At 42.3% G+C, this 25,872-nt stretch overlaps 2 protein-coding genes across 5 annotated transcripts; one reads left to right on the plus strand and one right to left on the minus strand.

Annotated features, from left to right (window-relative positions):
- Positions 1-5,309: 5,309 nt before the first annotated feature.
- LOC147635825 (uncharacterized) lies at positions 5,310-11,052 on the plus strand. 4 transcript variants are annotated; one of them, XR_015266424.1, is made up of 19 exons: positions 5,310-5,495; positions 5,807-5,875; positions 6,299-6,367; positions 6,530-6,598; positions 6,845-6,910; positions 7,425-7,496; positions 7,884-7,955; positions 8,053-8,118; positions 8,364-8,435; positions 8,533-8,598; positions 8,757-8,825; positions 8,938-9,006; positions 9,190-9,404; positions 9,512-9,640; positions 9,712-9,876; positions 9,983-10,120; positions 10,213-10,259; positions 10,405-10,506; positions 10,592-11,052. XR_015266424.1 is itself a non-coding variant. In XM_086801182.1 (19 exons), exons 1-19 carry the CDS (start codon positions 5,328-5,330, stop codon positions 10,679-10,681), a joined length of 1,860 nt encoding a protein of 619 aa, XP_086657308.1. In that variant the 5' UTR covers positions 5,310-5,327; the 3' UTR covers positions 10,682-11,052. The 4 variants fall into 4 exon arrangements, 3 of the variants coding, with proteins under 3 accessions (XP_086657308.1, XP_086657310.1, XP_086657309.1); XM_086801182.1 differs by having other exon boundaries at positions 10,213-10,306; XM_086801184.1 differs by lacking the exon at positions 9,512-9,640 and having other exon boundaries at positions 10,213-10,306.
- Positions 11,053-20,109: 9,057 nt separating this feature from the next.
- Positions 20,110-22,395, minus strand: LOC147635826 (uncharacterized). The gene is made up of 2 exons (XM_086802029.1): positions 22,063-22,395; positions 20,110-21,381 (listed from the first exon to the last, which is right to left on the minus strand). The coding sequence occupies exons 1-2, from the start codon at positions 22,111-22,113 to the stop codon at positions 20,110-20,112; spliced, it is 1,323 nt and encodes a 440-aa protein (XP_086658155.1). The 5' UTR covers positions 22,114-22,395.
- Positions 22,396-25,872: the final 3,477 nt, after the last annotated feature.

A 25,872-nucleotide genomic window follows, 5' to 3' on the forward strand; every position in this document is an offset into this window, starting at 1 on the left:
CAACACCTATGACATGCTCCCAATGAGGACATTTCTAACCATAAAACTCCCCAGGGAGTACTTTGACCCATCCAATTTATCCTCTTTGTAAATAATACCAAAAAAATCATTTACAGATTTGTTGGCCATACTTATGTCACGACTGCTAGAGATTTGAAGAAGGAAAGATGGTGGAGTAAAGCTTGAATTGAAGTCAGTAGGCTGATGAACTCTCTAAAATGCTGCTAAAAAATCTCATCCGAATTGCCGATTAGAGTATCCAATCAGATGATTAGAGGAGATAAAGAATTTCTACTTATAGAGTGTGAAATTGGACGATTAATTGCCAATTAAATTGTGAGATCCACAAACGAACAAGAGCGGATGATCAGAGGGGTGTGATCAATTGATTAAAAGTCATCGATCAGTTGAAAATCATTGATCGGTGGAAGATTACAGATGAACGATTGAAAAACACCAATCAAACGATTGGAAGAGCACAAATGGGATGATTGGATCGAACTTTTCGATAAGGGGAATCATGGATTGAACTGTAAGATTGGACAATTCGATCAATCGATTGAAGAAGCCATGATTGGAAAATTAGAGTGATTGCTATGTGCAGCAATTAGTGAACCAATCCAATCCATTGATTGGAATGTAGATCAAATTATTAATGTGAACGATTGAAGAAGTTGATGATTGGGGAAGTGAGATTTTTTAGGCTAGCAATTATAAAAGCCAGACGATTGAAATATTCATGATTGCTCAGACTATTAATTGGACTATTGAGTGATTAGAAAATTGCAAACCATTGTAGATTTTATCTACCACGTGACGCACTATAATGAAGCAGTGGAAAAAAATAGAATCCTTGACAGCTCTCTCGAATAATCTCGAGACAAAAATTATCATCAACGAATTCATGAAAAAAATGGACACTATAATCAATAGAACTATAATCAATTGGCTATATGATTACAATATAGTTGATCAATTGTTGTGTAGTTTTTTGTCTGTTTGTAGAGTGTGTGTTTACCAGACTATATGCTATAGTGTGTGTTTACCAAACTATATGCTATAGTCTACACTCAAATGGAAACCACCAAACAAGCTACTGCACAGCCAACTATGTGAGATGTTTGCACACAAGGTTTCTACATAATAGTTAAAAACCTCAAGAAAACAACTAATAACACCTCCTAAGCTCCACTCTATAGAAAACTAAAATATGTAGGATAATCTATGAAAATCTTGTAAGTTGTGTAGCTTGAAAAACAAAGAAATAAGTAATGGAGAACTTTGCTCTAATATACCACTATTAGCTTTGATGGAAGCAAATCTACAAACACTGACTCGCTCACATATTAAAGAGAACACAAGGGGTGGAAAGTATGTAGAAGGCTAGTTCACTTGGAGTAGTTGCTCGAGGTACACTGAAGTACAAAAATGAGTAGCAATCTAGAGCCCAACATTTAAAAGCGAGCCTTGCCTATGGTCATGATTACACAACCTCATTATGAATATCCTACCTTTAAAAAATAGTTAGCTCTTATCATAATATTTTTTTTCTTCTCCTCTCATGCTCGATATTGCCTTTAGTAACTGTAGATCTAATATCTAAAGAGCTTAGAGATTTCTTTTTCTAATGCAAATCCAATCATGGTGTGTAACCCTATGGATATCATAATCGATATGGCCTTTAGCAACTATAGATCCAATATCTAAAGAGCTTAGACACTTCTTTTTCTAATGAAAATCCCATTATGATGCGAAACCCTATGAATATCATGCATGGTTAGTAAATGAGCATTTTGTATGCAAGATTACTTGTGTAATTTTAGATAATGTCCTAGAGCTAGCGAGGTAGGACTAAAAGGCTCAAGAGTCTACTAGAAAGAAGGTAAATATTTTATGCATCAAAGAAATGGGATTGTGACCTCCAAGTGGATTTTGTCAAGCTTGAGAATAGGGTTAGGGTTTTTATAAGGTGGCTACTATTATACTTACACATTATAACTAAGATATGGGTTTGATGAGATTGAAATTTTAACCATAGTTAAATAGTGTTTCAAATGTTTGTTGTTAATAGATTAGGCCTAAAAGTGACAATTATGGGTGGTTGTACAATAAGGGTCCTCACTTTGGATCACCTTCCAAGTTTTTTTGTAGCAAATAAACATTCATTTTTTGACCAAAATTGGCTAATCTCACCCACTTGGCAAATGAATTTGACATTGAGATAACATCACACTCTTAATTGTGCACTTAAACATATGGTCGGATCAAAAATAAAAAAATTCAAACACCAAATTTTCTACGTCACAAATATAGTACATATGGCATTTCCCTTAGAGGTAGATAGTACGACCATAAATTTTTAATAACTTCTTTGTTTCAACTCAAATTCAACCCCCACTTTGCAAACAAGGAAGTCATGCAATGGAGATCTTACCTTGATTTATTAAGTAATTTTTACATGTAATTTCTATTTTTAATTAATTATTATCTTATTTTAAAGTACACAAAAGGGCATTTTTTTTGTATAGCACATCTTTATACAAACGACTATGTATTTTAACTTACTTGAATGATCCAACAATAGACAATTATAAGGAAAATGTGCCCATATGGTCAAATTTTATTCTTAATAGTTAGATTTATGTGATGGAAGTGTGCTTTTTTACAACACTACTTGTAAGAAAACATTTAAAGAGGGCCTAAGAGGTGCATGACAAAATTGTGTACCTAATCCTCGATCGTGGAACCCTTCTTGGGGCTTTTTACGTGGCACAACAAAATTTTGCGTGCTGAAAGAAAGGCTTCATTTCGTATCGTAGAATCCTTGAAGGGTTGCATTTCCAAATTTGAAGTTAAAAATAAAAATAAAAATGCTAGTCCCCTTCACCGCAGATGTGTGTTGACAAGGACGGGCATTCAAACGTTTGTTGAGCTTGAAAGGGGTAAGTTGAAGTGATGCACTCACCGACCACCACCACCGTTTTGGAAAAGCCGCGTGTAGGACGATGCAATATTGAATGAGCTGAAGGCCTGTAGTAGAGCACGGCAGCCAGCTACACACACACACACACACACATTTTTTTGGAGTTTGTTTTTGCGATGCACTCACCGACCACCACCGTTTTGTATTGAATGAGCTGAAGGCATGTAGTAGAGCACGGCAACGTGTTGGCGTGCCTTTATATATTGCCGCCTCATTGCAGCAGCAGCCAGCTACACACACACACACACACACACTTTTTTTGAGTTTGTTTTTGCGAGAGGATGGGGCACCATCGGCATCATCACCATCGCCACCACCCATGTCCGCCACCACCTTGCCCACCCCCTCCATGTCCTCCACCATCCTGCCCACCCCCTCCATGTCCTCCACGATATTGCCCACCCCCTCCATGTCCTCCCGCACCATGCCTCCCACTTTATTATTATTACCGCCGCTGCTGATATATTCAGCTCGGTTCTCTGTCTGTGTGTATCTGTAGTACAGCGTAAATGAATCTGCGATTCCAATACGCGTAGTACAGTAGTTATACCACGTCGATCTTTCCCGATCGGCCTGCATAAATAAATAATAGAGAGAGAATATGTAACTGGTCTACCATGCATTTCATCTACTACGTACAATGAAGCGCTCGAAGGTTTGAGTGTAATAGCTCCTTACGAAGGTGGTGGATTTGTTCTTCTTTAGATTTCTTTTCCTTGAGCTGTAATCTCCAAATTTAAAACTTTTTTTAAAAAAAATGCACATGTTCTCTGGTGTTGGAGAGAGAGGAGTCAATTCTCTGCTGTTGGAGGGAGAGAGAGAGAGAGAGAGAGCAGGGAATGAGTTTTGAATCGAACTCGCTTGGCTAAGCTAGACAGCGAATAAATTTTTGAATCGCTAAGGCGGAGAGAGAGAGAGAGAGAGAGAGAGAGAGAGAGGGCTGATGCAGTACGAAGGCAGTATAATAATAAATTGAAAAATATCATAAAAACATGATTTGAGAAAAGCTCAATATAAGGTTCGGGTGATAAAGATGAAATGTTCGTGGGCTGTTGATTTGACAAGCGTAGCACGGCCTTCGTCCTAAGCGCGGTTTTTTAATCGGTTAATGTTATTTTCTTATTAGTTATTGCAACTTTATAGAGGGGGGAGGGGGGCCCTCAACACTAAAGGGCACGGGACACTGGGAAGCCAAAGATTTGGGATCGAGGGTGGGAAAGTGGGGGGACGCTGGCGGCTTCAATCTGGGCCGTCGGATGCAGTGAACTCGGGTAGCAACTGGTGAACTCGGGTTTCGGCTGAGCTGGCGCCCCAAATCGAAATTTAAAATAAACTCAATAGCCACGTTGGCTTGACGTGGAGGGCAGGCTTCTCCAGCGTGGCTTGCAAAAGGACGCCACGGGGGAAAGCCGTGCATGCAGGGGTACCCGTATACCAGAAAGATCTCAAAGATTTGATTTTGCCCAGGCTTCTCTCTGCGTTTTTCTCTACACGCTTTGCTGCGATTGCAGGCTTGGCTCCGCGACGACGCTGTGCTTTTGCATGGGTGATCTTCTAAGCTAGAATCAAAGGCTCTTCATCAAGCTAGCCATCAAGCTGTAAAGGTTTTTCCTGCTTGTTGGTATTGCAACAAGCACCCAGCAACGCCTTCTAAGGTGTATGGTTCTTCATCAAGCCTGCAACACAATTTTATAGAAGCATGGCACCAAGTGCAAGCCGAGTGCATAGGAGGAAGAAGGCTGCCATAGGAAGCAAAACAGGTGGCAACGAAGGTCAAGCAATGGAGTTTCTAGAGTCTACACAACTTGACAAACGAAGAAGTCCTCTACTAAAGGAAAAGCAAGCATCACCACAATCGCCCTCCCCACAAAACTTGGATGCTGCATCAGGGGAAATCTTGCCCCCACATAGCCTCAATAAGAGGCCCAAAAAAAAGTTGGAAACCATGCTCATGAAGCCTACAACCTCAATGCAGGAAAACGCGGGCCCATCTAATGTTAAAGGGGAAGGGATGGCTGAGGGGACAGATCAGATTTTGCCATATGCCATTGTACGATTGCCAGATGGGAGGGTTGGGCGCCAATGTCGTGCAAGTGACACTTGCCCCCTTGCTAAATCTTTCATAGAAAAGAGAAAGAGTATGATTGGGCACTTAAAGCTTGCTCATGGGTTAGATGTTGATATTCCCAAGCTGCCACTTGGTCGTCCTCCGAAGAGCAACTTAGTAGCTCGTGCTTTCCCACACCCGTATGCTCAGAGGTGGAAGAGACAGGCATACGAAAGATCGCAAGATAAAGAAAGAAAGTTTCAGATCAATTGACAAAAGTATGAGCATTCTCAATACATGCAGGCTGAGCGCGCATGGGATAACCTTTGTAGTCAGTTCAAGAACAAATCAAAAGAGGACTTCATAGCAAGCTGGGTGAAAGATAAGATGGACAAGTACATGTCAACAGCAGAGGCTCGAGTTGCCAAAATCCAGGCTCGGATAGATGAGAATATCTCCAAAGAGGTAAGCTTTGCTGCATCTAGAAGCTAAAAGGTTTAATTTTGAAGTGTTTTCATCTCATGAAGATGTGTTTTCAACTAAAGGATACCCATCATGTGTGCCCTTCTTGGTCATATACACGGTCGAAGTCTATGGCTATTTCCCAAGTTCACATACAACACGCATGGTTTCCTTGCTGCAGGCCAAGTTTATTCACCACATGTCAACTTCACTTCTTACATTTTTGAGATCACTTGGCATGGCTGTATTTGCAGGATTTCGTAACCCATGAGGTTGTTGGGCTTACAACTATGGATGGCTATTATTTATTGCAGGATTTTGGAACCCATGAGGGTGTTGGGCCGTGTGCGGATACAACAAAGAAGCACAACACTAAGAAGAACGTAAGCTTTGTCATATTTTTCATTCATCCCCTCGTTCTGATTCATATCTCTATTTCACTAACATGGCTGCCTTGAAAGTGCCTAGCCATTCTCTCACGGTCTTCCCCTACAATATGTTCAAGTCCTTTCCATTGCCTAATTTCCATGGTCTACTCGCAGCATGCCAAGTTTATTAACCTGATGCAGGTTTACTTGTTGCATGCAGAGTTCACTCACAGCTTGCTAAGTTTATTAACTAGATGCATGTTTTCTTGTTCAATGCAAAGTTCACTCACAGCTTGCCAAGTTCTCTCCCTGCAGCACTAACATGACTCCATAGTTGCATGCAAGGGTTGGTAAGCAAATTGCAATGAATGCACATGCAATGTGTCTACTAGTCATTGCCCAAGTTGACATACACCTCACACCTTTTGTTTGTTGCAGGATTCTGGAACCCATGAGAGTGTTGGACCATGCGCGAATACAAGAAAGAAGGACAACACTCAAAAGAACGTAAGCTTTCCAATATCCTTCACTCATCCCCTCGTTTTGAGTCATGTTTGTGATGTTGAAAGTGCCTAGCGATGCTCATGTGGGCTTCTTGGCATAAGTAAGTATGCGAATTCACGAGTGCAAAGATTGTTTGTAACTATGCATGGATATTATTTGTTGCAGGATTCTGAAACCCATGAGAGTGTTGGGCCATGTGTGGATACAAAAAAGGAGGACAACACTAAAAACAATGTAAGCTTTCAAAGTTTGCTAAGTTCTCTCTCTACATCACTAACATGGCTCCATAGTTGCATGCAAGGGTTGGTGAATAGTTTGCATGCAATCAATGCACGTGTAATGTGTCTACTAGCTCACACCTTGCTAATTTCATTCACATCATGCCAAGTTTATTCACATCATGCCAAGTTTCTTTGCTGCTGCCAAGTTCACATACAACTCACATGCCCTATAGTTTGAGATCATTTGGGCATGCTGCAGGATTCTGGAACACATGAGGGTGTTGGGTCACGTGTGGATACAGAAAAGAACACCACCACTAAGAATGTAAGCCTTCTAATCTTGCTAAGTTCTCTATCTACTTCATTAACATGGCTCCATGGTTGCATGCAACGGTTGGTGAACAGTTTGCATGCAATCAATGCACGTGCAATGTTTCTACTAGCTCACAACATTATCGTCTTCCTTAGTGTCCTCACACTTATCCCTTCCTTGCTAGTTCATTCACATCATGCCAAGTTCATTCACATCATGCCAAGTTTCTTTGGTACTGCCAAGTTCACATACAAATCACTACATGCCCTTTAGTTTGAGAACAACACTAAGAAGAACGTAAGTCTTCTAATCTAACATGGCTTCATAGTTGCATGTAAGGGTCGGTGAACAGTTGGCAATGTGTCTACTAGCCATTGTCCACGACTCACACCTTGCCAAGTTCATTCACATCATGCCAAGTTCATTCACATCATGCCAAGTTTCTTTGCTGATGTCAAGTTCACATACATAACACTACATGCCCTACAGCTTGAGATCATTTGGACATGCTTCTTGTTTGTTGCAGGATTCTAATTCTGGAACCCATGAGGTTAAGCCATGCGCGAATACAAGAAAGAAGAACAACACTCAAAATAACGTAAGCTTTTCAATCTCCTTCACTTATGCCCTCGTTCCGAGTCATGTTTGTGGTGCAAAGATTGCATACAACTATGCATGGCTATTGCATGGAGGGTGTTGGGCTATGCATGGATACAAAAAAGAACAACACTAAGATTAACGTAAGCTTACATTCTTCTTAGTTTGCTGCCAAGTTTGCTTACATTCAATCTTAGTGTTGTGTAGTTGTTGCATGCAAAGTTTAGTCACAGCTTACCAAGTTTATTAACTTGATGCATGTTTTCTTGTTGCATGCAAAGTTCACTCATAGCTTGTCAAGTTTCTTTGCTGTTGCCAAGTTCACAAGTTCACTCACTACATGCGTGGCCTTTGAGATCATTTGGCCCATGCTTCTTGTTTGCCGCAGGATTTTGATTCCGAAACCCATGAGGTTGGGCCATGCACGAATACAAGAAAGAAGAGTAACACTCAAAATAAGGTAAGATATCTAATCTCCTTCACTTATCCCCTCGTTTCGAGTCATGTTTGTGGTGCAAAGATTGCATACAACTATGCATGGCTATTACTTGCTGCAGGATTCTGGAACCGGTGAGGGTGTTGGGCCATGTGTGGATATAAAAAAGAAGAATACTAAGAAGAACGTAAGCTTACATTCTTCTTAGTTTGCTGTCAAGTTTGCTTACATTCAATCTTAGTGTTGTGTAGTTGTTGCATGCAAAGTTTAGTCACAGCTTACCAAGTTTATTAACTTGATGCATGTTTTCTTGTTGCATGCAAAGTTCACTCATAGCTTGTCAAGTTTCTTTGCTGTTGCCAAGTTCACAAGTTCACTCACTACATGCCCACACTTTGAGATCATTTGGCCCATGCTTCTTGTTTGCTGCAGGATTTTGATTCCGGAACCCATGAGGTTGGGCCATGCACGAATACAAGAAAGAAGAGTAACACTCAAAATAAGGTAAGATTTCTAATCTCCTTCACTTATCCCCTCATTTCGAGTCATGTTTGTGGTGCAAAGATTGCATACAACTATGCATGGCTATTACTTGCTGCAGGATTCTGGAACCGGTGAGGGTGTTGGGCCATGTGTGGATATAAAAAAGAAGAACACTAAGAAGAACGTAAGCTTTCTAATATTTTTCATTCATCTCCTTGCTTTGAGTCACATCATCTTGGTTTCCCACTAGTTTGTTCAAGTCCTTGCCGCTGCCTAACATGGCTCCATACACCTCACACTTTGAGATCGTTTGGGCCATGGCCATCTTCTTGTTTGTTGCAGGATTCCGGAACCCATGAGAGTGTTAGGCCATGCGTGAATACAAGAAAGAAGGACAACACTCAAAAGAACGTAAGAGATTCTAATATCCTTTATGCCGAGTTGTTAAAGCTTTTCATGTTCTTCTACATTGTTGGTTCACTCTTCTCTTTACTTGCATGGGCCCTGTTCTTGTTTGTTGCAGGATTCCGGAGCCCATGAGGGTGTTGGGCCATGCGTGAATACAAGAAAGAAGGACAACACTCAAAAGAACGTAAGAGATTCTAATATCCTTTGTGCCGAGTTGTTAAAGCTTTTCATGTTGCTGCCTACATTGTTAGTTCACTCTTCTCTTTACTTGCATGGGCCAGGTAAGTGCAGCTAATTCAACCCTGGAGTTTGTTATGTCCTAAAGGGACTCAATGGGTGAATGCATTGTTTTCTTGCCATTGTGTAGGTGTTTGAGGTTTCAAGGAAAAAGTTGCCTATTAGGACTTCTCGTGCAAAGCAAAGTAGCAATGAAGAAACACCGATTATTGTATCATCGCCGACTTTTTCTGAAGCATACAACAATATGGAATTTATATTCGAGATCTCCAACATGCAGGTTATTGTTACAGAGAAAGGGGAGGGGAGGTTGGTAGCAACAAGGGGCAATGTTGCGAGATCTAGGTAAGAGGCTCTACACGATTGACAGTTTATCAAAACCATGTATTGTCATGATAGTCTCAGCTTGTGTGGTTTGCTGCATTTTTTTTTGTTTGGCTTTTGCCTTGCAGGTTAGCTTCCGGGGCTGACATTGACTTTGTTTCCATGAGATCCAAAACCTTTGTGCGCGTAGATGATAGCTTTTTGAGGGAAATGTTTGTTAATGAGGCATCCACTAGGACCATGACCTTGTTTGGGATGTAAGTGTATCACTTTAAACATTTTAGTGCACTTACATGGATGCACTTTCATTCCCTCCTTGCATGCACAGGTTGATGGAGAACAAGTTGCCATTGGACATTCTTGAGAAGGTGTTTTGGGCTGATTCTTTGTGGTATTCTATGTCACGTAAGTGCGTGGAGAATTTCCTCACCCGCTTCTTCGAGAAAATGGATATGTCAGCCATTCAATTATGTTTCTTTCCCGTTGTATGCAGGTGTGTGTGGTCACTTCATTGGTAAAGAATTTTGGCTATGCTTTTTTACATACCACTTGGCACTCAAATTTGTGCGCTTTTAATGGCTGGCTATTGTGTGCAATAGGAATCATTGGTCCCTCTTTACCCTGTATGTTAACAAGAACGAGGAGGTGCCCCTTTTAAAAGGGAACAAAAGCTATTTGTTATACATGGATTCATTGGGACTAATAAATCCAGAGGAGTGCTTGGATAGTTTGTTCATGTAAATTGAAATTCTCTTCCATGTTGGTTTTGTTCATGTATACTCATACAATGCATGACACATGACATGGTTCTGGTTTGGATTGATTACAGTGCTCTAAAATGCTTGGCACCGCATGTGGCTGATTCAACCCTTCAAGGTGCTTTGTTCAACCCCGAGACAGAGCTGAAACTAAAAATCGTTAAGGTGAAGGTGACGTTGATTTGTTGGTAGCGGCGAGTTGAATTTGTTATGAATGTTCTACATGCTGAATGTTGGTGTTACATGTGCATCATTTGGGGCAGGTACCGCAACAGGACAATAGCACAGATTGTGGCTTCTATGTGATGGCGTTTATGAGATACCTCATTGCCGGTATATTGCAAAACAATGTAGACAAGAATTGGGTAAGTGCTTGCTTCGTGTTACGTCTTTGCTGCTTCAAGAAGAACATGCAAGCTCATTTACGCTTACAGCTTTGCTTTTTTTCAGCTCACAGATCAGTGGTTTCAACATGAAGATGTATGCACGCTTAGGATGGAGCTTCACACATGGTGCATGAGTGTTTTGGAAGAACTGTGACACGTCTACTGTCTTGAGCAGCAGTGACATCCGAGCAAGAAGCATGTAGATGCAGGACCAGCCATGTGATTTTGGAGCACTGTAGGAGCGACAACCTCGCACCAGCGATGTGATTTTGGAGCAGTGTAACATGGCTTATCGGTGGGTGGCAAACTTATGACGCGGAGTCCTGCACGAGCGACAAGCATGTAGATGCTTTTTGGAGCAGCAACCTCTATTTTTGGCACCAGCTATGCGATTTTGAAGCGGTGTTTTTGGCTTGTCGTGGGCAACACACTTCTTATGAACATCTTTATAAACATATTTGGCATCTAAGGATGTTTTGTATCAGCCAATTCACATGAAATACATGATATTTTTTAGCTTCTCAATATAATTTGTTTTGGTTCCGATGTAAATTGTCTATCAACAAATATGCTTCCGTTGGTTCCTTTTTCAACTTTGCTATTTGGTGTTTAGTTTAGTTCCGCAACATGATGGTTCTTGTTGATGCTCTTGTACTGGAAGCTCTTCATGTTGAATTTGAATCAGATTCTCCGCTGCTCTAGATAAGCCCCATATCTTGGCCCAAGTAGCGAGAAGATCGAGTATAATGACACTCCAACATGCATTGTAAGGAGCCAAAGTGCTTCCACGTTTTGGATATGGTCTCTGTTTGTAGATTGTGTGGGACGTGTAAACTCTCAAGCTAGTCCTGGTGCACATAGAGAGAGAGAGAGAGAGAGAGAGAGAGAGAGAGAGATAGAGAGAGATCTTGCTCTACCGATGCAGCCATAAAAGTATATGATGAGAGAGAGAGAGAGATCTTGCTCTACCGATGCAGCCATAAAAGTATATGATCACTTTTTTACCTTCTAATATCAAGCTATTAGTAAAATGATCTTAATCTTTTTATAGTATTGAAAGTGTTCATAATTTGGGTGACAAAAAGATTAACATGTTCATTGCATTCAAACTATAAAGCTTGATTGAGAATTGTGCCTGGCTGGTAGAAAGGCGGCTTACGCACCAGCAATGATGAGGTTTCTCATGACCCTAGACATTGACGGATCTGACCATCCCCTACAATAGCATAACAACTGAACAGTTGGAACTACTACCTCTTGACATGTCAGTCATGAAATGAGTTGATGTGACAGATCAATACAGTGACCATGCGACATAATATGCAGGGAAAGCCACAACACTCATACGCCAAGCATAAAAGTTTCATAGCTGATTATCAAAACTCCCTCTTCCATCCGCCCTCTCCCAACGAGAACCAGGCCTCCCGCTCTTGATCCCACCTGTTGCAAATAAACTGACTTCTGCTCTTGGGACCAAATAACTTCTCTAGTTAGGTCAAAAGTTGGAATCCCATCAGCAAGTTTAGCAGAAGGGAACGTCGTGTGCATGCACATGGACATGCTAATCCCTATGCTTATCCTTGATTTGCAGCAGCAGATAAAAGACTTGATTCTAGAGCTTCATTAGCTGTCATAGGCATGGAAGGTATTGTGGTGGACTAGGTCTCTGTCGGCCAGCAGATGGAACATTGACATGATGGGATACCACCGGAGATTATTGCTAGTATCACGTCGTTGCATATCCGGAAGACTAGATGCTCAGAGGCCTTTAAGGGTATTTGTTTATGACACTCAGTGTATTTGCAGTATATGGAGTGACATCGTTTATACTCTTTTGGCCACCTGGGCCCGTATACAGGGACATGGTGTCACGTGCACCCCGCACTTGGGTGGCATGGTGACATGACAGTTCCAGAAATTGCATGTTTTGGTTAGTGATGTGAACTGTGCATTTTGTGATCTCCAGTCCAGGGACAAGTCGCCACTTGCCATCAGGGTAGGCCAGGCTAAGTACATGCAGTAACCGCGCACAGTTGTTAGCCCACTTGGAGTTGATGCATGTAGAATGTTTAGGATGCTTATTATGTAGAATGTTTAGGATGCTTATTAGGCAAGTGCCATGCACCAGACACAGGTAAATGGGCCACAGGCAATCACAGCTGGGCAGCCCATCTGGGACAGATTTGGAGGTGTTTGGACAGGTCTGGAGCAGTCGGGCAGGTCGTACAGCAGGGAAACCAGGCGGACCAGCAGAAGGGGCAGAAAATTTACCTATTTAAAGGCCACACCTCTTCTCAACCAAGGCATCTGATTCTTAGCTTGGAGACAGGTCCAGAGAGCAATAGCAGCAACATCTAGCATGGCATCATCCAAGACATCAGGGCTCTTCTTTAAGGTAGATGGCATTTGTCTCAGATCTGACAAAACAGGGTATTGCAAAGCCCTGCTCAGCAGGCATTGTTCCGCTAAGGACCTGTTTGAACTTTGGAGCATCCTATTTTTTAGTGACTAGTCTAGGTATACATGCTTATTTTCAGCTCGGCAGGGAGGAAGTTATCTCAGGTCAAGGATATTTCAGCTTCATAATAAAGCTCCATACAATGAAAGGTGGGGGCCCTTCAGCGGGTATTGGGACCCAATGTTGTCTGGTTTTTACACACCACAGTATGCACAATCCAGCTATGTATGTATAATGCTTCCACATGTGACATTGTATCAGAGCAGAGGAAGCTATGTTGCATGAGAAATGAGTATCAAGGCTTCTGCGTGTGAAATTGTAGAGCAAGGCCATGTTGCACAAGACATTAGTATCAAAATATCAAAGCATCAGGTTCGCCCTAAGGCACATCAAAGCTAGGGTTCGTCCTAAGACATGCTAGAGCCATGGGCCGCCTGGAATACAGTTCATCCCAAGGCAGTTCGGAGCTAAGGTCAGCTCAAAGCAAGGGATCTTCTTCGGACAGTCAAGAGCAAAGGATATCAGTCAAGCTCAGTAACATTGGGTGCATCAACATTGGTATCAACAGATGTGTGTAGTCCAGTCAGTATCAAGAAGACGAAATTTTGTTGGAGAAGCATCATTGATGCCTTGATGGAGCTCCAGAGGTTGCAGATGAAAGGGATGGTACTTTGGACGCATTTTAACTAGTCTGCAGCAGTTGAGCAGCTTGAAGGTTGGTAACAGGTCATACAGCAGGCTGGCCAGGCTGATAAGCAGAAGGGTGCAGAAAATTGCCCTATTTAAAGGCCCTGCCTCTTCCCAGCCAAGGCATTAGATTTCCAGCCACCCAACATTAGCAAGAGCATCGGCATGGCATCAATCCAAGACATTAGCACTCTTCTTCAAGTTAGATGGACGCAGGCAAGTGTTTTGCCTGAGACCCCGAAAAAATAGGCTATTCTAGAGCCCTGCCTTGTACACAAACTCTGCACAGTCTTGTAACCCACTTGGAGTCGACATACGTATAGATGCTTAGGATGCTTACTAGGCCAAGTGTCAAGCATTGGACATTGCAAGTAGATAGCACACAGGCAAGACACCTAAGCCTGGCAGTTGGGCAGCCTTGTGGACAGATCTGGACGCATTTTGACTAGTCTGGAGCAGTTGAGCAACTGGTCAGGCAGCTGCAGATTGGTAACAGGTCGTACAGCAGGCAGGCCAAGCTGATAAGTAGGGTGCAGAAAATTGCCCTACTTAAAGGCCCTGCCTCTTCCCAGCCAAGGCATTAGATTTCCAGCCACCAAGCATCAGCAGGAGCATCAGCATGGCATCAATCCAAGACATTAGCACTCTTCTTCAAGGTAGATGGACGCAGGCAAGTGTTTTGCCTGAGACCCCAAAAAAATAGGGTATTCTAGAGCCCTGCCTTGTACACAGCTGTTCTGGCAAGACCTATTCCGAGCAGCAAGATCCAGCCTATTGTACATGCTAACCCCACACAGTCTTGTAACCCACTTGGAGTTGACATACGTATAGATGTTTAGGACGCTTTCTAGGTCAAGTGTAAAGCATTGGACATTGCAAGTAGATAGCACACAAGATTGTAACCCACTTGGAGTTGACATACGTATAGATGTTTAGGATGCTTACTAGGCCAAGTGTAAAGCATTGGACTATGCAAGTAGATAGCACACAGGCAAGACACCTAAGCTTGGCAGTTGGGCAGCCTTGTAGGGACAGATTTGGACGCATTTTGACTAGCCTATTGTACATGTGCAAACTCCAAACAGTCTTGGTGTCAAGCATTGGACATTGCAAGTAGATAGCACACAGGCAAGACACCTAAGCCTGGCAGTTGGGAAGCCGTGTAGGGACAGATCTGGATGCATTTTGACTAGTCTGGAGGGTTGAGCAGCTGGTCGGGCAGCTGTAGGTTGGGTAACGTGTCATACAGCCGGCTGGCCATCCCCTACAATAGCATAACAACTGAACAGTTGGAACTACTACCTCTTGACATGTCAGTCATGAAATGAGTTGATGTGACAGATCAATACAGTGACCATGCGACATAATATGCAGGGAAAGCCACAACACTCATACGCCAAGCATAAAAGTTTCATAGCTGATTATCAAAACTCCCTCTTCCATCCGCCCTCTCCCAACGAGAACCAGGCCTCCCGCTCTTGATCCCACCTGTTGCAAATAAACTGACTTCTGCTGCAGGGTCTCGTGGTACCAAAACCACCAGCTTTTGAAATAACTAATGTCTGTCTGTCAACCCAAGTAAAACTAAGTTCTAACCCACATTGTGTACCCATGCAAAAAGTATATACAGTTTTAAGAGCACACAAAAAAAGAGAGAAGCTCGGACAAGATTGCATGAATCTAGTCTTGCATTACATGCCCAAGGGCTGTATAAATCAGCTATGGTCAAAAAACATAACACAAATTGAGCGTCGTTTTCTTGACTGATCCATAATGAGCAGACACATATGGTTTTTGGAGCAGCAAGTTATATCAAGCTATACTGAACATGAATTCCCTTCACAGAAACAACATACATACAAATTTACAAAACATTGAGTCTCCAGCTGATCCAAAATAAGCATATACATTTGGTTTTTAGAGCAGCAGGTTATACCAAAATGGACAAAAAATCTCCTCACTCGTTCCAAAATGATATAATGTACAAGTTGAATACATCTGCATTATTAATATACAAGTATTATCCTTTGCTCGGATGCAAGGACCTTCTCGAGTACTGAACCATTAGATAAATGCATAGTGAAGTGCCTCTCCTCATCTTCAAGTGACCCATACATACATGAGATGAGTAGTCCCTTTTCAATGCAAAGGTTGTTGTAGAGGTTAACAGCTCGGTTAATAAGAGGAGCCTCTGAACAAACTGGGGCATGTCTACTTGAAAGGGGAAGGAGCGCGTGGCATGTATGGCACGAGTGACTTTGTATAGGATCAACTAGGAGAGTTTTACTACAGCAATGGTGACAAAATATGCGAGGTCTCTTGTCAAACCGCACCCGACTCCTGCCACGTTGATGCTTACGTCTCAATACCCCTGTCATACAAGCACGTTTTGTTGGAGGCGAGCAGGCTATCTCTTGATCACATACGGTTGTAGCTACTTCATGCGGTCTCCCGTGACCAAGCCGAGTAAGCGTAACATGAGCTTGGATTTGTTTGATGGACCCCCTCATTGGCAAATCAATCTCCTTTGGGATAATCAAAGCTGAAATATTATTCTGTGAGATGCTCAATTGCTGGAGTATTGCTTCTTTCAACTTGGTGTCACATGCTGATAGATTCTCTTCCAAAACATGTAGAACCCTTTTCATGTCTTGAATGCAGCAAGCTATCTGCTCATTGATGTTGACAACCTTGCACTCACCACTCTTTATGTTATCTGGCATGTCCTGCTCACTTAGCCCAACATCAATGTCCTCGTCCATTTGACTTAGAGAATGAAGACTATCAAGGACAGGGAAAATGGCATGTAGATGTGGAAAATGATGTTGAATTATTAGGCGGATTCCATAAAGATGCTTACAATCAGATCCCCAACTTGGACAATCGCAATAGTTGGACTGAACACTGACATGATACCATTGCGAAGATGAAGACATACTCAAGATTTTGAATAGCAAAGTGGACTCATCAATCACTTGAAGGGTGGACGAACTAGCCTCAAATCTTCTCAAGATTTCTTCACCTGCTGCTAATCTGGACGTATGACTCTTGCTTGATCCATGAATACTAAAACGTTGAGAATCAACTGAAAAGTACGTAAAGCTGGTTAGTATCACGACACCTTTTCTTCATGAGTGTCAAGCAACAAAGGGGGGACAAGCCACAAGAGAAAAAAAGAGGTCATTACCTATTTCTTGTTTGTTCTTAAAGAACTCAAGTAGCGTTCCGCCGATGTAAGTGCCTGTTAGAGAATCCCCTGCAATAGCATGTAACAGAACTAGAATTGATCTATTTATCTTTGCATCAAGAAGAGTGTACTTGATGTATTGCCAGAGCCTCTCGACCAAGTTTGTTGTATCCACATTTCCATGTGAAAATAGACGCCCAAACTTTGGCCACCTTCTCCGCCACATGCATGTGGTGGCACACCATCCATTCGAGATGTATCGTTGAACATTGATATACGCTGAATATCTCTGCAAGAGCTCTTGGTATCTCTCTTCAAATGCCTCTTCACTTGCCATTTGCATTAGATTTGACAAGGAACTATACACATCATCTCGCTTCTCTTTTGGAACCTACACAGCCAAAATAAAATGAATATACATACCACCTGATAATGATATGCACAATAGAATGGATCTAGCTTTTAAAAGGTGACTTACTTGCGGTAGGAGGTTCTCTACCCATGCCTTCTTAACATGAAACCAGCATAGCAAGACATGGCATGCAATTTGGTGTCGTCTCCCTTCTTCATCTTGTGTCCAGCAATAGGGGTCTACATCAACAATCTTCATAATGGCTTCCAACTCTTGCTGGTTTTTGTCGATGATAATAGCCGTCGGACGAACTCCATGCAACCTTGTGAAGATCATCTTGAAGGTCAACTCCAAGGCTACACTTTCTTGGTTAGTGCCGATGTCATTAGTGCATAGCATGAGCCATATTGGAATACCCATGCCATTTTGGTTGGGCAAAACTGCAGCATACAGGGGCAAACCAAAGACATTTGTCTTGAATGTGCTATCTACTGCCCAAGTGTTGTGTCGTGAGAAACGAAGAGCAATTTGTAGCATCCACTCATCTTGAATGATGAGGACAAAGGGTCGTTTATTCATCAGAGGCTTGTGGGTTATAAGGTTGAACATAAAGAACCTACAAAGAAATCATGATGAATAAAGAGGCAAGAATAGGGGAAAGAGCTTCAAACATAAAGAACGTTGGCTGTAAGGTTGAACATAAAGAACCTTGTTCTGTTCTTGCAAACGAAGAGCCTCTCCAAACATCGCAGCCCAATCATTGTTTGTACATCTTCCTACAAGGATAGAGAGGCAGATTAGAAGTATAAAACAACCAAAAGTTACAAGGAGAATTGTTGGTAAAGCCTCGGGGCCTCCACCTTCCAAAAAAGTTTGTATCACGTGCGTTCAAAGGCATATTTTAAAACCCCTCTGTAGCCTGATTTCCCCTATTTTATGCATACCTCCTATTACTTTTGCAATATATTATTATAACCCTCCTGTACTTTTAAAATTTCCAGCTCATAGAATTTTTCCCCCCTCTAGTATATTTAAATTTAAAGATATCACGCCCCTTACAATTGAAAAATGTGATCACAAGAATAATCGATAAGCCTTTGTCAACTTGCATATGCTACTACATCTAGAAGGATGCCGTCATGTTGTACACATTCTCACCTTGACCTTATCTTGGAATTTGTGCATTCCAAGAGAAAACAAGGGAGATCCTTAAGAACATGTCCTTTCTAAATGCCTTGAAAGAAGGCCAGCATGCAGACTTAGTGAGATTATCAAGGTCTTCCTAGAAAGTAGGAATGCAAGTTTATTGAAACAAAGAATTGAATACCATGGATGCCCCCATGGTTATTCACATTGTAGTGCCATTTTAATAAGGGTTGTCTCTTTCTAGGTGGTTATGGGAGAACAAACAAAAGGATCCTCTTACCAACTCTAAGATGTAGTAGTGCATTCTTGTTGCCTACAATTTACATATAGGATTAAACCTAACAATTCTCTTCTAGTATCATAGGAAGTTTTAGACAAAATCCCACTATGATTCCTGCTTCACAGACTACAACAACATGATGAGCTTATGCATACCTACATGGTGCAGTTGGGGATAAGGGATTGTTGGCCCCCAGGATACCCTACCCCCAACCAGACCTATCTAGGTATGTGGTTCCTTCTGTGCAAAATCTCATGATGTTGAATGCTATCAAGAAAAACAAAGCGAGAGAAGCTCTTTTCCCACAAATGAGAATGTCAAACACGGCTTGTGTATGTGAAGTTGGAGCACGGTTTGCAACCTCATACATCCTCACAAGAAGTTTTAGGCATTTTGGGAAAAAGGCCTCTTTCCCTTAGTTTTTCCCTATAGTTTTCAACATCACGAGCTTCCGTAGGGAAGGCACTGCATACCTAGCTAGGTGTAGTTGGGGGCAAGGGAGTGTAGGAGCCCCTATCTATCACAAGAAGTTTTAGGCATTTTCACTATGATTCCCACATTGAGGATTGCGACAACATCATGAGCTTCCTCAAGGTGAGATGGAGCATACCTAGCTAGATGCAGTGGAGGGCAGGGGGTTGCCGGCCCCCCTGAAGGAGGGGGCTGACACCCCCTGCCCCACAACGCATGCAAAGCCTCATTTGTAGAAGCTAATAATGTTGCACACTATAGGGAAACATAAGGGAACGCCTCTTTACCACATGGGAAAATGCCCAAAACTTCTACGCGGTGCCTTCCCTATGGACACTCGTGATGTTGTCGTAATGCGCAAAGTGAGAATTATAGTGGGAACTTGTCTAAACTGTGCTTGTATCCAAACCAATATCATAAGCATCAATTTATAATAAGCATTGGCCTTCAACTATATGCAGGGCATGATGTGATGATGCCACAATAGCTTATAATGGTGCTTGGTGTTAACCTTGGACTATATACAAGCCATTAGAATGAAGAGTGAACCCACAGTAGAATAGATTATACAAGGGGATTTGAAAAAAATCAGAGCACAAAGATAGAGAAAGGGGGAAGAGGCGTCCAAAAGGAAGGAGGGAGTAGTAAAGAGAGAGCATCATTACGTGAGATGTTTCTTTATTGCTTCTCTCTTTTACAGCAACTAATTTAAAACACTTCACTTCAAATTTAAAAAACGTTAAATAGAGTGTGGAGCAAAAAAAGAACTTTAAAGTGTGGGGCCAAAAAACACTACTAGATTTGAACCCTCTACCTAGACCCCAACAAAATTATGTCATACCACTAGAATAGTACCCTACTTCTGAAGTTTCGTGAATAAAAACACTCCTTATTTTATTTTTTCCGGGCACAATTGTAATACCCCTCCTTTCTTTTTAAAACTGTAAGTGAGATTTATATTAAAACCCATCCTTTTGAACGCACGTGCTACACCTACAGGTCTATAAGGTGGAGGCCCCGGGGGTAAAGCAAAGCAAAGTACCTTGTGTGCGCATTTGATATGACATCATTTGCACCTCTTTTGGTATCATGAAGAAGCGAAAGATTACACGATCTAATGGCAAGGCATTCTGTATGTGAAATCTTTCTTTTGATGTAGACATTTTTGCCACATGACGACATGTCCCTACGTCGAACAAGTCATCCATGCAACAAGCAATCACACGTGGGTGCACGGGCAAGTAATAGAGGTCAACACGTGAGCCTGGTATATGTCCCTCGTGAACATCATGAACTAGCATGGTCACCTTCTCTGTGTCATGAGAGTGCTGCAAGACCACCTTAAAGGGACACCCACACCTCTTGGACCTCTGCAATCTTCTCTTGTTAGCACCTCTCCGAGCAATACTTCCTGCCCTATGGCACATGTACTCTTGCACCCACTTGGATGGTCCATGCTTCTTTGTGGATCGAAGTAATACTAGCTTTGTTTGGTGCTTGATCATGATGTTGGTCAACTCTTGATTGACTTGAGACTTAGTTGTGACAATTGTTGATGCTGGAGCTATGGTCTTTTTGCTCGTAGGGGTCTGTTCCCCGACCTCAGTAAGCAGGCAGCCGCAAGCGATAATCCTATCTTTCACATAGTCAAGAGAAATTCCATGCCTCCTCTTGTCGGTGCACCATTCTGCCTTGATTGCATTGATAGTGGCATTCACACCATGATGAACACCATGCTCAAGAGGACGATGGGCTGCCATGACAATACGCTCCCAATCTTCAATGTATGCTATTTTCAATCCTGTTGATTTCGAACATAGGCAAAGGTGAAGCGGGCTGAAACAAAGCTCTTCTCTTATTCTTTTCCACCTCTTCAAATCCAACAAGTCTCTTGCATCGTGTGCTTTTAATGTTGGAAGCGTCACTGTGAGAGCTCCTCTAAGATCTTTCTCCATTAAGGAGAAGCTCTTCTCATCGAAAGAGAAAAAAAAGCTTGATGTATATGTAAATGGATCCAATGCCCCCCATGAATCAAGCCTAGGTGTACTCCATGAACTTGGAAAAACACCCTCATTATCATCTTGGAAGAGGTCACATACATCTGCGTCGTCACTTGATGTAGTGTCACTACTTGTTGTATTATCTAAATACTCATCCAATATGAACTGATTTGTGTCATTGGATGCATTCCAATCAGCCTCATTTGATGCATTCCAATTAGCCTGCCATGGCACCGCGAAGTCACTTGTGTCACTCGTTGGATTCCAATCAACCTGCTATTGAAGTCCAAGTTAGATAGGCAGAGAGAGGTAGGACATGTTCTTAAAACAAGTTTTTGCATCATTTGCTAATTTTATTATGGCTATGAAAACAATGTAGGGCACTAGGAAGGGCAAACCTTTCTATAACTAATGCCACTTCAAAGGTAATGTCACCCTCCGCTCTACGAATGTCCACAAAGCCAATGACAAGCTATGGGGGGTCTGCTAGTCCTAGAAGTAATCAAACATTGGATGATGAATGAAGCGCTACGGCTAGAAGTATCCCCTACAAGGCTTTGCTCAAGACACAGTGTTGCAATCAATGTATGCATTTTTCCCTCCATGAGCGCTTCTTTCTTATCTGTTCTCGCAAAGATGAGGTGGTCTCTGTTTTAGATGGCTTGATTGACCCATGTTTTCAATATTCATTGAGCATCCATTTAGCTTCAATGCAAAAACCTCTTCAAAGAGAGAGAGAGAAAAGCTGATATCAAGCCTGCAAAATTGTGTGTGTGTGTGTGCGTGCATGCGCGCACGCATGCGTGGTTTAAATCCAGTGTGTGTGTGCATGGTTTAAATCCAAAATCAACCTAAGTAAGGGGCTCTTCACATAGAGAGAGAGAGAGAGAGAGAGAGAGAGAGAGAGAGAGAGCCTGTTGATTGGCAAGTGTGAGTTTTTGTGTGTGTGTGTACCTGGTTTAAATCTGGAATCAATCTGAGTGATTCCTGAGAAGAGCTTTCCATAGCCGTGGTGATTTTACAGAACACATGCAACACATGCTCTACGACGTCATCATACAAATTTGAAATTCTGCCCTTTTGCAAGCCACGCTGGAGAAGCCTGCCCTCCACGTCAAGCCAACGTGGCTATTGAGTTTATTTTAAATTTCGATTTGGGGCGCCAGCTCAGCCGAAACCCGAGTTCACCAGTTGCTACCCGAGTTCACTGCATCCGACGGCCCAGATTGAAGCCGCCAGCGTCCCCCCACTTTCCCACCCTCGATCCCAAATCTTTGGCTTCCCCAGTGTCCCGTGCCCTTTAGTGTTGAGGGAGGGGGGCGGGGTTCTTTAATTTAAAATCTAAACATGTATACTTGTAAAAAGGGGGAGGACAATTCTGGTGGTAGTAGCAAATATTTAGAATTTTGAAATTAGGGTTATTTGAAACACATGCGTGGTGCCGGCTATATGGCTTTTCAAGAAGTACAAGCATACGAAGTCGAATTCATACGACATAGAGGACCATTTGCAAAGTGTATAATCGTGTTCTTATCGTAGGTGCATATGCATTCACCTTTTGGCCGTATAAGCCATCACTTGTTGCCTACTAGTAGGGGGCATTAATCATGTTGTATGCTCATGTAGAAGACTATTTGCAAACTGTATAATCATGTTCAGATTATCGTGGCTGTATATATTCACCTTTTTGCCATAGCCACCCATCGCTTGTTTGCGTTCTAGGGGGTGCTAGCTTTGATGGGAGCACAGCTACAATAACTCACTCAATCAATGTTCATGTATTAAGAGAGAGAGTGTAGAAGAAATGTAGTACAGAAATGTGAGGTTTACAGAGATTATAGATTGGTCTTTGAAAGGGAAGAGAACGCAAGAGAGAGAGTGTAGAAGGTGGAGCAATGGCTTAAGGTACAAGAAGTACAAAAATAAATATCAATTCTTGACATCCTATCACTTGCTAGAGTCACACCCACCCATGCACTCAAATAACAAGAGAATTTGATAATTTTTTTTCTCCAAGTGGCGGGAGGTTTTAAACGTCCGAAAAAAATGACGTTTTGGGCTGACGCCGCTTAATGTTATAAAAATTGCATCATTGATAACGTAGATGGCAAATTATTTTTTTGGTAGGAGAGGGTCCGTTTTTGAGAGAGATTTTTTGTGTTGTGACGTTAAACGGCACTTATTGATGTGACTTTTAATATCACATTAATAATAAATACATGATTTGTGATGCTAAATGTCACATGCTTTTGTATGAAAAAAAAAACCCGCCAAAAGCTAATCGCTTGAAGCTCGAAATTGCCATTTCATATTTTCTATGCCTTGTGCTCTTGCTTTTTCTATTTGCTCTACTATTTTATCCTTTTTCTTGCTCTTGCTATATTTTGCTTGCCTAGGATTTGCCTCTTGATGTATCTTACTTGCCTAGGGTTTCTCTCTTGCTTGCCAAGAGATTGCCTCTACTCTCTTTCATATATTGTTTTGCCAATCTCTATTATCTACTCTTTCTCACATGGACCCAAGAAAGCAACTCTTGCTTATTCTCCTCACCCAAATCTTGCAAGACTTGGGGTCTAGACGGACACACATTGAGAGATTCAATGACTACTATGCATGATGCCACTATCGCGGGGGAGATCTAAGAGCATTAATAGACATGATGAGAGAGAGATGCCAATCACAAGAGAAGCTCCCTTCACCATACAAAAATCAGAAACTAGGGTCGGAGGTGCACCTCCAACAAGTAGTAAAGCGGTGGTTGTAGAGGAGCAACGAAAGAAGAAGCTTCGGCCTACGCGACAGTAAGGCTTCTTTTCATGTAAATGTATTGGTTTAATTATGTTTTTCATGCATATTAAAGGACATGTATTGTTTTTATGCATGTACATATGTCATAAAGCATAAGCTTATGTATGTATGTGCTTATGAGGCTATGATTGATTTTGTATTGCTTTTTATGCTTACACACATATAGCATAAGCATAAGCTTATGTATTTATGTGCTTATGAGGCTATGTAAGTTTATGCACAAGCATAAGCTTATGCATGTACATGAGCTAAATCTTTTGTACAAGCATGCACATGCATTGCTTTTTGAAGTATTTGTGTTGCTTTTTTATTGCGCATAAGTATATATATGCTTAGGAGGCTATGTATGTATATGCACAAGCATAAACTTATGCATATACATGAGCTTATGTATGTATATATGCACAAGCATTAACTCATCTTGGAGAGTGAATACCTAGCTCTCTTAACAAATATGTAGAGCTCCTCAAAATTCACCTCTCCTCCGAAAGTACTCCAGTGTCTCTAGAGTATCTCTCAGATTTGAGATTGACAACGAGGGGAGTGTGCTCTCTATCTTGTCGGTCTCAATTGTCTAGCTCTCTGCATCTAGAATGCTCTCTCGGTAGATACTCCTAGGAACTTGAGTGTGGACATCGGTGGGCATTGTCTAACCTGTATGGTGGAAGAGGCTTCATCCCTATGGCATCTCGATGCATGTCGGTGCTACCGGCATGCTTAGGTAGCTACCCGACATGCTTAAGTAGCTACCTAGTGCTACCCGACATGCTTAGGTAGCTACCCGACATGCGTAGATAGTTACCTAGCATGCACGGAGATCTCCCGACATGCTTAAGTAGCTACCTAGTGCATGCCGCATGCTATCTTCGCATGCTGGTGCATGCCGGTAGTTATTGACATACTTAGGTGCCTATCAGCATACATTGGGAGATACCAGTGTGCACGTTGCTAGCTACTAGCATGCTTAGGTAGCACACGCCATATATTCGGTAGCTACCTAAGAACTTCGGGAGCTACCTAAGAATTTCGGGAGCTCTCAGTGCATACCACGTAGCTACCTAAGCACTAGGAGCACCTGGCATGCATCGACAGGAGCACGTGGCATGCGCACTGGGAGCTCCCAGTGCATGGCGGTAGCTACCACCATGCACTGGTAGAACCCGACATGCATTGGGAGCTCTCGGTGCAACCGGCATGCTTGAGTAGCACCCAACATGCATGGGGAGGTCGCGTCTGGATGCATGCCATTAGCTACCGGTGTGCTTAGGTAGCACCCTTAGGTAGCACCCGACATGCAATCGGAGCTCCCATGCACACCGATAGCTACTCCACTACTTTGGTAGAACCTACCATGCATTGGGAGCTCTTGGTGCATGCTGGTACTAACCGGCCTTCTTAGGCAGCACCCCTTATACATTGGGACCTCCCAATGCATGTTGGTAGCTATCTGCCTACTTAGGTAGCACCTATCATGCACAGCATGCTTAGGTAGCATCCAACATGCTACCGACATGCACATGGAGAGCTCTGTGAATGCATGCCGATAACCTACTGGTAGCACTTTTGGCATGCATTAGGAGCTCCCAATGCATGCCAATAGTAGCTACCAGCATACTTAGGTAGAAGCTCCTAGTGCATGTTGGTACCAGCATGCTTGAATCGGCATGCATTGGGATCTCCTGGTGCATGCTAATTGCTACGGGGATGCTTTAGTGGTACCCTAGCCTGCATTGGGAACTCCAGGTGCACGCTGTGGAAGGCTTTGTTAGAGCTTAGTTATGTGTGTTTGTGTTTACTGTTAAACATGTGGCAACTAGTTTAAGACCAGTAAACATTCATCTCAGCTATTGAATCGGCATGCATTGGGATCTCCTGGTGCATGCTAATTGCTACGGGGATGCTTTAGTGGTACCCTAGCCTACATTGGGAACTCCAGGTGCACGCTGTGGAAGGCTT

Source organism: Cibotium barometz, chromosome 8 (assembly GCF_041138505.1).
Source record: "Cibotium barometz isolate CiBa-2024 chromosome 8, ASM4113850v1, whole genome shotgun sequence".
NCBI classification, from domain to species: domain Eukaryota; kingdom Viridiplantae; phylum Streptophyta; class Polypodiopsida; order Cyatheales; family Cibotiaceae; genus Cibotium; species Cibotium barometz.